The 13,363-nt window shown below is 40.6% G+C and overlaps 1 protein-coding gene across 4 annotated transcripts in view; it reads left to right on the top strand.

Annotated features, from left to right (window-relative positions):
- Positions 1-13,363, top strand: part of APP (amyloid beta precursor protein) — a 204,243-nt gene that overhangs the window by 63,955 nt on the left and 126,925 nt on the right. For all 4 annotated transcript variants that reach the window (XM_064644010.1, XM_064644008.1, XM_064644009.1 and 1 more), the window contains exon 3: positions 1,894-2,023. In XM_064644010.1, coding sequence (XP_064500080.1) covers positions 1,894-2,023 — 130 coding nt within the window. The remainder of the gene's footprint in view (positions 1-1,893; positions 2,024-13,363) is intronic.

The following is a 13,363-nucleotide window of genomic DNA, read 5'->3' as shown; positions in this document are numbered from 1 at the left end:
AATTGTACTAGCCCCTTCCTGTCTCTTAATGTAAGTAAGAATTATATCCAATTATTTCCAATCATGCATTGATTACTTTCTGTTGTTCCCATGCATGTGGACCAGAGCATAATCATTCGAAGACTACTGATCTCATATGTGAAAAGGCTGTAGTGTTGTTTGTTAGTGTCTTTTAAAGTTTGAGACTTTTGCTCAAGCTGCAGTGAAATAGCCTACTTGCTTCATTTTTTGCTAGAGTTAGATTTTAGTCTTTGTTCAGGGGAGTGCCTTCTCATCACAAAAAGTCTTCAATTTGGGCTCTCCTTGAAGACTTTTACTCAGAATAAACTAGTCCCGTAGAGCCTCAGTAGTATCAACAATGATATTCTACAGGTTTAGAAAAACCTATTTCATGTTGTTACAAACATCCATCATATCTAGAAACTTTACTGACAATAAAACCTCCCTGGTACTTAATACAGGTTTTGCACACCTGCTGTGAGCTTGGTGGAGATCCACGATTCAGAAAAATCAGCAGGGCTGTTGAGGTTCTTACAGGGGTTTTTCAGGCACTGGTTTTGGACTCTCAGAATTCACCAATCTTAACCCAGCTCTCTCTATTTTGGATTGTGTTCCTTCTCTACAGGATGTTTTTGGAGCATCTGCAATTACTTCAGACTTGTTCCTTGTTTTGCTTTTCCACTGGTAGGTACGAGTAGACAGTAGTTTTCAGTGCACCTAAATCCTCAGATTTGGCACACTTGGAAATTGGTTAGGATTGCTAGAGAAAAAGCAGAGGAAAACTATAACCTTCTTCTGAGTTTGATGTTAGGGATGGTAGATAGCCAGTCTGAAAAATGAAAAGCAAGAGCCATTGGCTGTGTCAGCAGCTGCTGTGGTGCAGTGAGTTGGGAGCGTGGAGTGAAGCAGCAGGGGCTGTGTGTCCATGCTGAGTACACTTGGCAGGCTTTGCCTTGGCTGGCCCTGGCCTGCTGGTGTGGGCTAACCACTCATTTGGTCTGCTCCAGGAGCACACGTTCCTGTGAAGTGGTATCCATAAGGATGTGGTTTGTGTGCTCTGAAATTCCTTCCCAGTGTAGTGGGAGGTAATGTGCTCCTGGTGGAATGAAATGTGAGTGTAGGAGGTGACTGGGAGGTGAGTCTGCACAGAAGTCAGTGACTAAGACCCATCCTCAGTGAAGGTGGTCATATAAGCCATTATTGACAGTAAAACTGGAAAAGGGGGATGGGATAAAGGGGTTAAGGAAGATAGAAAGCCGAAGTTGTGGTTTGTCAATAAATTAGTGAACCAGTTTGTTGTGATGGCATGGTCGTGGATGTAGAAGTGTATTGCAGTATTAAGGCAGATAGAATGTTGATCTCAGCAATTTAGAAATTGGTCATGTAAGCCTAAATAGGAATAACATTGATACTTTGACTGTTGATACTATGCAGGGGGAAAGAATTATGATGTTTGTTAAAATGGTTGAGATAAACATAAAGGCATGCTATCAATTTTAGTTGAATGAAGATTATGCCCTGTACATATGGATTTTTGCAATAGCTGAGACATGGAGGAGAAGGTATTTAACCATGAAACACCTGTTTACCTGATCTTTAGCTTAGTCAAGCATAACTGGCCAAGTTATAATTTTGACAACCAGCTGTTACCACCATAATTATTCTGAGCTGGCAGCCATGTGTTTTTACTGATGAACAGACACACCAGCTTTCCAGGTAAGTGCACATAGTCGTACTGTGAAGTAAATACATCACACAGCAGAACAGAGAGAAGAGAGGAAAAATGAATATTGTGTTGGTGATATCCACGTTCCAAACACATGTGACGGTATTGCATGACCTAGAGTGGATATTTGTGATAACATTTGTCCTTTTTAATACTTTCAACTCCAGGTCTACCCTGAATTGCAAATCACCAATGTTGTTGAAGCCAACCAGCCAGTTACGATCCAGAACTGGTGCAAGAGGGGATGGAAGCAGTGCAATGGCCACCCACATATTGTGGTTCCCTACAGGTGTTTGGGTGAGTGACTCAGTTTCAGTCTGGTTTTCCTGCTCTCATTTTTTCAGTCTCTTCATGAAAAAGATAGAGAATCTACATAAATATCTTCAGAAACTTCAATATTATCATCTTTTCTGAGGTGGGTTTTGTCCAATTGTTCAGTCCTTTGAAACTGAATTAACTGGAGAGGAAATACTCCTGCTCTTCCCAGTGTTGTTTTCATGAGTGACTACAAACCAGTCTTCTGCTTGCTCCGATTTTTGTCATTATCTGTCCTCTCCCCTCTTTTCTTTGTGTATAGACAAGCATATGTACACCCAGTTTACAGGTTTGTTTGCTTATAAGCTATCCATCTTTTCCCTAAGCACTACTTTTTTTCCCATATTATTTTTTTAATATCTAGTACTTGGTCTCTTATGTGAAAGGCAATGAGAATCTGTTTTTATTGAAAAAAAGCAAAAGCTAGATTATGAATCCCCCTATTTCTTTCTGCAACTTTATTTTTGTAGCAACTTTATTTTTGTAGCAGTTGCTTGGTACTCTCTCCTGTGTCCTTGGTGCTTTGAATCAATTAAAAGGGAGGTTTGGGCCTTCAATTTTTTGTTAAACCTTACTTCTGTCAGCATCTGGAAAATGGAATCATATTAATTTGATGTTTTCATTAACATTCTGGGTGCAGCATTTTCTTGAGGCTATTCAGTGAGCTATTTAAATATGTTGCTTTACCACTGCGATTTGATTTGTGGTAAGTGCTGGAATTCAGAGTTGGAACTTGCTTTTCTACTAATCCAGAGCAGCTAGAAGGCACAGAAAGCAACTCAGACCAGTTATTCCCTGAAAAAAATAATGAAAGAAATCCAGAAAATGCACAATGTTTCTAGAATTTTCGTTCATTTGTGAACAAAACACATGGCACGCTCTGTCTGATGCCCAGGCAGCGGCTGTGTCATTTTAGCAAAGCTGGGCCTGCAGACTAACTAACAAGAATGTTACCAGTCTGGTAGAAGATGCCAAAACAGCAGGTGTACAAAATCTGTACCAAGTACCAGGGAAGTTTTATTGTCAGTAAAGTTTCTAGATATGATGGATGTTTGTATGGATACAAAATAGGTGTTTCTAACGCTGCAGAATATCATTGTTGATGCTACTGAGGTTCTGCAGGACTAGTTTATTCTGAGCAAAAGTCTTCAAGGAGAGCCCAAATTCAAGACTTTCTGTGATGAGAAGGACCTGCCTATATCAATATGAATTCTGACTGTGAGAAGGAACCTGCTGGTTTTTGTGTGTTTTCCAGACTTCTACATGAGTTGAGTTGGTCAGTTCCACCACATGTTTTAATGTTAAAAGGGACATGCTCTTCTACCCATTTTTTGCTGAGTTTTCTTTGGTAATTGTTAGAGGCAAGGCAGAACTGCAATCTCACCTAGAGTCATCATGATATATTTGATCAGCTTCCGTGCAAGTGCATTTACACTAATGAGAGATGTGGCGGAAGAACATCAGACTAGTGGAACTATAAAAACTAATTTTTATTATTTATTGTCTTGTTATCATAAGCAAAGCTCTGAATTAAGATCAGGGAACTGTTATGCTCAGGACTCTGTCTTTATGTAAATTTGGTCAGTGCCCTGGAGAACTTACAACCTAATTTAAGCTAAAAGACAATGTCATTGCAAGAGCAAATGAATATAAATTGGCCATGAATAAATTTAATCTGCAAATTATAAGGAAGTATCTGCAAGCATAAGGAGCTCCAACAGTCTTCTGGTAAAAGGCATAAGGAGTGTAATCATGTAGAAGGAAGTTCATAAATTTATGAACAGGACTATATGCAGTTCCTTGCAGGAGTGAGAAACTGGACTTGGACTTTTAAGGTGTCTTTCTTCAGTTGCAGTTTTGAAAGAAAAATTATTGCAGGTTGTATGTCTGTTAGATAGCAAGGTAGGGTTTGGAGGCAAAAAATTTAGACTTTTAAGCACTTCATGCTCATTAGCACTTAGCTCCTGTTTTCTATTTTTCAATCCCTCCATATGTTATTTTTTATCTGATTTAATTGTATTTGAGGTTTATGCAGTCATTTCTGCCAGTGTTTGTCATCCTTCTCCTATGCTGACATGCATCTTTTGACCCTGATTAGAATAAATCTTAGATATTGATGTTTCCAAGGGTTTACGGGGGATAGGTGGCCACATAATTACTTCCTCTGGAGGAGAAATGGTGCCTGTGGCCATTATCTGTAATTTCTCTGTCAACCAGCACTCTGCTTGTTGTGTGTGGTCAATGTTGTACTTTCTTACATATGGTAAAAGTTCATTAGAGGAGAAGGATGGAGGAGTGGGTCATTTCCCCACACATGAGGCTGAGAGCATAGCCCGTTGAGAGAAGTCATTCCCGCCCAAAAGTGTTATTTGGGTTTTTTTAACTGAGTATTCATTTAGTTTTTCTGTTGGACAATTAATTACTCTTTTAAATTACTTTGATTTTTTTTTTCCTGTAGTATAAAAGTTGTGGTCAAATACCTTGAATATTCTTGGTGCCTTGTATGTCAGGGGGTAGACCGGAGGCAGGGAGTTGATTGAATTCAGTGTGTCAGTGTGTCATAGCTTTGGCAGACTATCACTTCTTATAATTTTATCCAGTATCATGTTGGCTTGCTGGGCTCTTTTTCGTACATAATCTTGTAACCTGAACTAACAGCTCAGTGTTATGAGGATACTGATTTTATAAATTATCACCGTGAGCAGTACTATGTCTGTCTTGAAATACTTTTTCCTAAATCTTATTTTTTTACAGAGCTGAGGAGTCCAGAGAGCTTTTTTATTTCTTTGTCTCCTCCTAGGACTTCTTCAGTGTTAAAAGATAATTTATAAAAGTTGCATCTCGCCTGGCAGCTCTTCATGTGCCTCAGCTGTCCTTGGTATGGTAGCTGTGGGCAATTTCAGAAGTTGGGCATTGGCAGTGCCCATTCCTTGGTAATTTTAGTGCCAAATAGACCCTTGCTGTAGTCCACTGTTAAATCCATCTGGTAAGAATTAAGATGCCATAAGTACATTTGGCAGTGGGCAGCTTATTTCAGGGTTGAGCATTAATTTTACTTTGCTGTGAGGATCACCTCAAGTATCTTGAGTCAGCTCAGTAGTTTCTTCCATCTTGACATTTATTTTTCACAGGGTTGAGAAGCAGTGAGTGACAGAAATCTGGCTGCTCTCAGGCCAGAGCATCTTCACAGTCCATTTGCATTGCAGTCGTCAGCCGAGGCTTTCTGAGACATGTGGAGAACATATCACTACAACCCTTGGCTGCTCCAGGGGGTTTTCATCTTTGAGACTTGTGCAGGACAGCATTTGTTTGTAGCAGTACACTTTAGTAACATCCGTGAGATTGACTAGGTTTCACAGCTTCATATTTTCTTAAGAGAATGCAACTAAACAATAAAAGCCATAATTTAAATAAGGCAAAATGAAAGTCCCTTATTTGGGTCAGCCATATGTCTTTGTAGTGACCACAGAAATATGACCCCTAAAAATATTTCTATTTGAATCCAAAGAAGGAGAGCTTTTAATGAAATTTAAGCTATGATTTTTGTGCCTGTGTGCAGGACTTTGCAGTGTTCTTAAATCTGCAAGCTTTCAGAAAATATTCTTGTGCAATAAATCTGATTTACCAGTGTATTGATTGCATGTTCTCAAGGACATGGGATTACTGTACAGTTTCAGTTTGCTGAAGAGGGGAAACTTCTCGTGAAAAGAAAATTGTTGAGTAAATTTTAGTTACCTTTGGGAACACACTGAAGGCATTTACCTTAAAACTGTCTTCCTGCTTTTAGAAAACATCTTCCAATGTGTCCTTATTATGGCTTTCAAGCTCTGTTAGCCACTTTGTGACAAAAATAAGAATCCTGGTGGCTATTTAGATCTCTTGAATGTGGTGTCAGTGGGAAAAACAGGGGAAAAACATGTGGGATTTGAGGATTAGTTGGGATTTTTTTACTAATACAAATCTTAAAGAGTTAATTTATGCTACTTGAGTGAGGGGTGTGCTGCTGGACATAGAGCCATGGATGTGTCTAGGTGATCAGGTGAAGATGAGCAGCCATGGGATGTGCTGGTGAAAGGGTGGGCATCTGGAGCGCTCCCTTCTCGCGGTGTCGGTGTTTGTGCTGCCATCCATCCTGACACCTGCAGCAGGCACATGGCATGTGCTTCTAAAACTAAGCCCTCCAAAATGGTGACGGCAGACTTGCTGGGTGGCACAGCTGCAGGGTTGCATCAGACAGTGCCAAGAAGCCCAGGGTTTCTGCTTTGCCTTATGGAAACTGTTACTGGGGAAATAGGATCGCAGGGCACCTGGCATGTAAATGTTGGTAGGAGCTCTGCCACCAACAGCAGGAGGGCAGGATTTCTGCCTCTGTCAGGGCAGTGTGGGCAGAAAGCGGTTCTGGTTTGTGCTCTCTCCTCTCTTCACTGCATGCCTGAGGAAAAGCAGCTGGTGAATTCGTGCAGTGTGGGCTGTGAAATGAGGTAATTCACTCCCTGTTCCTTGCTGGTGGTGGGAGCAGGCATCCTTGTCTCTGTGCCGTGTCTCTTTGAATACCTTGGATAAATTTGTGGCCATGCTTTTCTGAATAGGTGACCTTTCCTTTTCTGTTGGTGAAATACACACCAGCAGAGCTGCTTATTGTGCACCACAGCCCTGGAGAGGGAGGAGAGGCTCAGTTATGTGAATGTTGGTGGATCAGTCGTGGCCATGGCAGGCAGAACATGGGGTAAAAGGGAAATTACCAGGGCACTGATTAACTGTGCTATGTAAAGTGCTTGCTCATGTGTGACTCTGCCTCATTATCCTGTTAATGTATGCTGCTAAGCACTGCACTCAGAAAGTGTTTGAAGGATCCAGATGTATTGGAATCTCATTATGTATATACCCTCTGTCAATCCAAACGTGATTACTTGCAGTCATTTGTTCATAAACAAGTGAATTAGGTTATATGACAAGTATGTTTTGCTGTTTGGTTATGAAGTGAAAAGCTGGCTTCTGTTTCTGGTTTTAACAAAAACATCTTTGAAAATACTTATTAGCTTGTCATGCTTTATTATTTTAACTGCTTATGAAGTTATCCACTTGTTGATGTCAGAAGAAGAGGCATGCTCAAGTTTTGATATGCGTGCCTAGCCAATTAAAGTAAACACCAAGGTTATGCCTGGAACGAATCATTTAAATAGAGATATATGTCATTGACAGTTCTTCTGGTTCTTCTAGTAGCTTACTTGCAATTTTAACAGTGGAATTTTTTCACACAAGCATGTGAAGTGCCTGTTTACTTCTGCTACATGGCAGAACTCGATATTTTTCCTCCCCCTAAGCACACTCTAGTGCACCTATTTCTAATTGCAGCAGCAGAGCTTCTTTTCTGGATACTTTGGAAGTACTTTCCACTGGTTTTTCCATGCAGTGCCTAATCAACAGGATGATATTAAACAATTGTCCTAGAGTTTTCCTGTCCCCATTAGTTTAGGTATCCGCCTCCAGCTTGCCTCAGTCTCTGCTCAGCCATGTGAGTGATGCAGACAAGCCTCACACCACACTCTGCCTAAAATAAAAAAATTCTCTTAGTTTCAGCCTACACAACTACATCATGTCTAGTTTTTCTGACAGTGCTAGCTGACAGGAAGGAGAGGATCTCCAAAAATACTGACAGTCTGAATTGCTTAGTGGGGAGTCCATAGGTATTAGAGCAATCCTAGGCACAATGGAAGGTGTAACTGCTCACTGAGGGAAATACTTCATCTCTGTCTTTGCTCCCTCATAGAATTCCTGCCTACTAGTGGTATTTTTGGTAGAGTGCTGACAGGTGGGTGAGAAGGTCCTGCCTGACGAGATGAGAAAACTAGGCACGTTTTTTTGGTGAAACTGCAAGCACTGCAGGGATAATGAGGTGTTCTAACACACTGGCTTCCTCCCACTGCAGCAGGGCCTTGGCATGTGCTCCCAAACCGGGTCCCTGCCCAGGTCTAGAACTGTGCTTGGCTGAACGTTGAGAGCAACCTGGTGTTGTGATGGCAGTGTTCTCTTCTGTTGCTGTGTCCTCACAGCTAAACTCGTTGCCACAAGCTTTTAGGGCCTCAGTTCTTACAATGTGTTTTTAAATGTGCTTCTGTGCAGTGGTGTAATTAAGAGCATGCCCTGACATGCTTCAGTGAATAGAAATGGTTTTCTGTTATACCTGAACTCTTCTGGCCTGGATTTTATGTTCAGCTTCAGTAATAAAGAGCTGTTAAGCATCATTGGGTTACTGATCATTCATACAAACAATAACAAGTGTATATTTTTATTATAATTCTAAGTAGCTCTATCACCTCATGGTTTATAACTGTGTCTTTTCAAGTATTTTTCTTCTCAAAGCAGAACTGTATAAACAACTAAAGTGGCCTTTGGCATGTTTCAGGGAACAAAATATCAGCTGGAGGAAAAGGGAGTGGGCAGAGAAATCCTGAATGAGATTGCCTACCAGTAGCACAAAAGCTTGCTCAGGCAGTCACAGCTCTGTTTCTGGAGGCTTCCACCTCCTCACTTGAGCCAAACATCAGTTCAGCTGTTGGTTTAGCCAAATCCTAGCTGGAGGCGTAAGAAACCCTGAAGTGAAGAGATAAAGCAAAATTAGCATTCTCCCAATGACCAGAATGTACTTTTATGTATGACTAAGAGTAAATACAAAATGTCTTATTTTTGTATAACAAGACCAGAAGAAGAAAGAAATCTGAACTTGTGCATTTCTGTGCATTCTTAAGGTGTACATATGTTTTACTTGTTTGATGAGTAAGGTTTTAGTAAGAAAAGAATTTGTGGAACAGGTCACAACACAAAAACTTTACGAGATCTTGAACATCACAGCTCTGCAGATCTACTCCTAAAGCAGTAAAAAAAATTCTTATAGGTAAGCATTGAAAATGATGTGTTTATTTGTCTCTTTACAATGAACAAAGGAAACCAGAACAGCTAGTGTCCACACTTCAGGAACAGATCACAGGACATGGTCACTGGCATGTGAAAGTTGTCTTCATAACTATTTGCTAAAGACAGCGTGGTAGCAATTACTGTTGTTGCTGTTGTTAGTTGATGTTTGTTTGTTTGAATGTTTAGGAGCTTAAAAAAGATAAGTCAGTTTCCTGCTTGAATGATCGATGTTAGTTGGACTGAGTTTTCTGTCACTTGTAACTCTGCCATGCTGAGGTAGCAGGGATTAAAAGCAGCACGTTCCTGCTTTTTCTGCAGTACTTTATATAAAAAGAGTTAACCACAAAAAGTAGTGCTGAAAGAGTATTAATAAGGTTAAAAAGAGCTCAAAAATTAGCAAAGGGGAAAGCTAAGGTGCCCCCAGTCATAGTTTGACCCTTCCTGTGCAGGGGGTGCCAGGGAGGCTGGTTGTGGGGTGGCCCTGTCTGCCTGCCCTGTCCCTCTGTGGGCACTCGAACGAGCTATTCCGTGTTTCCTGCTGACCTCCTGGCCTGGCCTCTCCCACACCTGAGTTACTGCTCACCACACAGATCCTGCCTGGAGACAAACCTGATTTTCCTCTGAGAACTTTCTCTACCTTTACCCAAACACTTTGGAAATCGTAGGTTTCGTTTCATAAAGATCATTAGGAAGAGGAGTGTCATCCCAAATTTCTAATTGGAAGGCTGGAGGAAAGCTGGAGAGAAGCTTCAAAACCAAAAGTATCTGTTGATAGTTGAGCTCCAAATTGTAAGGTGCTTGAAATAGCCTTTATGTGTATGTGTGAAGCTGCTGCATAAATTTCAAGACTTATTCATTGTGTGCATCCAGTTTTTGGAACAGACAGACCAGGAACTTTTCATCTGAGCATCTTTGTAGTACCACAGAGCTGATTGATCCTTTTTTTTTTTTTCCCCTTCAACACAGAGCACTTAATTTTGGAGTAGGAGAATTCTGCTAATTAAAGAGTGTTGTTGTTTTAGCCTCCTAGGAAGGAAAGATGGGGAGAGGGACAGAAAGGAAGCGTACATTTTACCCACATGGCCACTACATTGGTCTGCATATGTAGCATCTTCCCAAAAATTCTATCACCTGACTGACAGTGGCTTTAAGATCTCATGCTAAATACATTCGGGTCTCGGAGTAGGCCTGAATGTTGCCAGCAGATTTGATGCAGAGGAAGAGTCAGTGATGGGAATCACTGGATATTTTTAAAAAGTGCTAGGGAATATTCTAGAAATACATTTCAGTGAGCCTCTTTGGGATAGGGGATGCTTTTTTGAAGTGCTAAACATCCAGGAATGTTGGACTTGTCAGCGAGTAGGGTACTGAGCAAGAGACTCTGTTTTTTAAAGGAGTGGGTAGGCAAATGGATAGAGTGTCTCCTTTGATTTTTCAAAAGAAATTTAACAAGGTCCATTACCAGAAGCTATTAAAGAATTTAATCTACCATGGAATAGAAGAGAAAACTCTTATGTGGCTACATAAAGAAAAAGATAAAAAGGGCAGGAATTAATGGTCCATCCTCAAGGTAGAGAAAGGTCACCAGTAAAATCTCAAGGAGTCAGTTCTTGTGCCAGTGATGTTCAAAGTATGTGTGAGAGGGTAAATTGTGAGGTGACCCATTTAATGAAGATACTAAGTTATTCAAGGTAGAATTAATAAAGGCAAACTACAAGGAATTTCAGATGGGACTTTGATATTGATTGACTGGATGTAAAATGGCATGGCAAAAATTGATGTAGTCAAAGCAGTGGTCATGGGAGAAGCACAAAATGCATTAATCTTACCGTAGTGTATATGGTGACACCGTGAGCAGTCTCTAACTTCTCAGGATTGAGAAAGTAGGTATTACTAGCTCTGTGAAAACATAGCATTTTTTGGTGTTAAACCCAAGAGTTTTGGGGGTTATTAGGAAAGGAATGGGGAACAAGACAAAAAACACTACCTCTGTGGCAGTTAGAGACTCACTTTTGTTTGTGAACAGTGTTCAGTTCTGGTCTTCCTCACCTCATAAGAAGTACAAAGTTGAGTTAAGAGTGATGTGAGTATGTTGAAGTATGATGCTTGAAGTATGATGTGGCTCCCATAGAAGAAATGACACTGTAGAAGAGATCTTTCCAGCCTAGAAAGGAAGGTGACTGGAGGTTCAGACAATGCTTTGCAAAGTCATGAGTAGCTTGGAGAAGATGGATGAGGAATAGCCATTCACCTTGTATTTCATGACGAGACCTTTAGGCTTCAAGTGAACACAAGACACTGCATAGTTGTATATTTTGTTGCACAGTGTGTATATGATCTCCTCTTTCATCTGTCACATCTTTTGGGTGCTGAGAGCCTACAAAGTTTTGAAACCCAACAGTTTGCTACAAGATAACTCATCAGGTGTAAGGGGCCTTAGTCTTGTGTCTGTAGAAGTTGTGAAACACTGTCTTGGGGAATGCTCTGGATGCTCGTATGTACACCTTACACTCTTTCTGATTTTGTGTTGTAGGTACCTGCTGTTGACCACATGACCTAAACTGTTTTTGTGGACTGTTCTCATGCTTATGTGGGTTTCTTTGCTGTATCAAAGTGCTTGCCATCAGCTTAGTTGTTCCTTTCCCCTCTAACCTGCTGCTCTCCTGCTTTTCTGTCTCTATGAGGGCTGCTGACCCTGTCCAGTTCTTCTTACGGAGTCTCTCCCTCACCCAGATTTTCCAGCTGTGCTCTCTTCTTTGGCTCACCAGGTGGTACTGTCTTGCTCATCACTATTCCACTCAAGTCTCCTTGCCCCCAGACACTGATGTTTCTTCACCTCTCCTTTCCTTCTGAGTAATCCTCTTCCTACCTTGAAATCTCTCTTCCTCTCATCACATCCTCTTCTTTCTCTCAGTATCTGCTGTCTTGCATTTTGCAGTGCTTGTTTTGTATATTATCATTAATTTCTAACTTCCATTTCTATCCTATTAAACTGCCTTTATCTCTGTTGTACTTTGACATTTTCCCCACCAATTCTCTCCCCCATCCCATGGGGAGGGGGAGGGTGTGGGGAGTGAGCAAGTAAACAGTTGTGTGGAGCTCAGCTGCCTGCCAGCTTAAACCACAACAAGCACTTAAGATGGAAAAAAAAATACCCTTCTGTCATGGCAAAAAAATGCTCAGGGTTCTGAGTGTTAAGGTGTTTGTTCATGTCAGTACTTTGTCAAATGTAAAGAAAGCTGTAATTACCTCAAGTTAGTTTCTATTTTATATTTTATTTTTCAAAAAACTGCAGTAAAATTTGCTTTATTAAACCATTCTAGATTATAACTGTTACAAGTGCAGACTGAGTGTTGTGATGTTGCTTCACTTGTGTTGAAGGAAGATCCTATTGCTCTGTTTATCAGATGACCTGATTGCTGTGAGATATTCTACTTAAAGCTTAGCTAAGATGATATTATGTTGTATAACAGAAATGGTCATTTGTTTCCCCTTTGGAGGCATCTGATGAATGTTTTAAATGGTCTTTAATTTTCCCTTTTCAATGAAAAATGCAGATCTGTTATTCCATGTTTTCTTGTAGCTGCATTTAATTCTTGTTTTAAAACAAACTCCAACAAAAAACCTTACCTTAAGATATTTTTCCCCTCCACTGTTTCTGTCCCATATTTGGCTTATAACATTGGTTGAATGGAAGATTTCCTTAGTGTTGATGCAGGATGGAAGAACTCTGTTGTCTCATTTTTAAGTGCTGATTTTGTTGTGCTTCCTGTGCATTAAGTGCAACATTGAAACTGAATAAATCAGAGAAACTCAGAATAATTCTGTTTCAAGTTCTGAAATCCAAAAGTGAAAAAGTTGTGGTGGTGGGCAGAACTTTGGGAAGGAGCCACTTGGTTATGAGTGGTGCTGTTGAAACTGCATTTTCAAAGTATTGTGGAGCAGTGGATTGGGCCTGTGACCTGCTTCTAAAATATTTGTTCCTTGTATGAAGCTGCACTGTCCCATATCCCACATACACGGGCAATAACCAGCAAGGCAGCAATTCCACTGGACCATGACTTTTTGTAGAAGCAGATGGGTGAAATCTTCATGAATGCTGGGCACGGTTCCTTGTTTTTATGGTTGTGTATTTCTGTTAGTGGTTCTAGAGTCCCCTTGGGTCTGGGAACAGCTGAACCACCTCTCATTGTGTGAAACACAAATTAGCAATGCTTCCAGGCTAGCTGCAGCCTCTGGACAAACACTGCTACTGTGCACTTGAGTTGTATGTTATGTCTGTGTTGGGTTTTTCCTTGTTTTCAACAGTATTTGATAATAGTATTACCTGTGTAATTATAGAGGTGGCCTTGCATTTAAGCTCTGTCACTCTGAATTTAAGTTTGTAAGTGGTTTCTAGATTTGATA

The sequence above is a fragment of the Pseudopipra pipra genome, chromosome 2, assembly GCF_036250125.1.
Source record: "Pseudopipra pipra isolate bDixPip1 chromosome 2, bDixPip1.hap1, whole genome shotgun sequence".
Lineage (NCBI taxonomy): Eukaryota > Metazoa > Chordata > Aves > Passeriformes > Pipridae > Pseudopipra > Pseudopipra pipra.
This window is presented reverse-complemented; position numbering and strand designations above follow the sequence as displayed.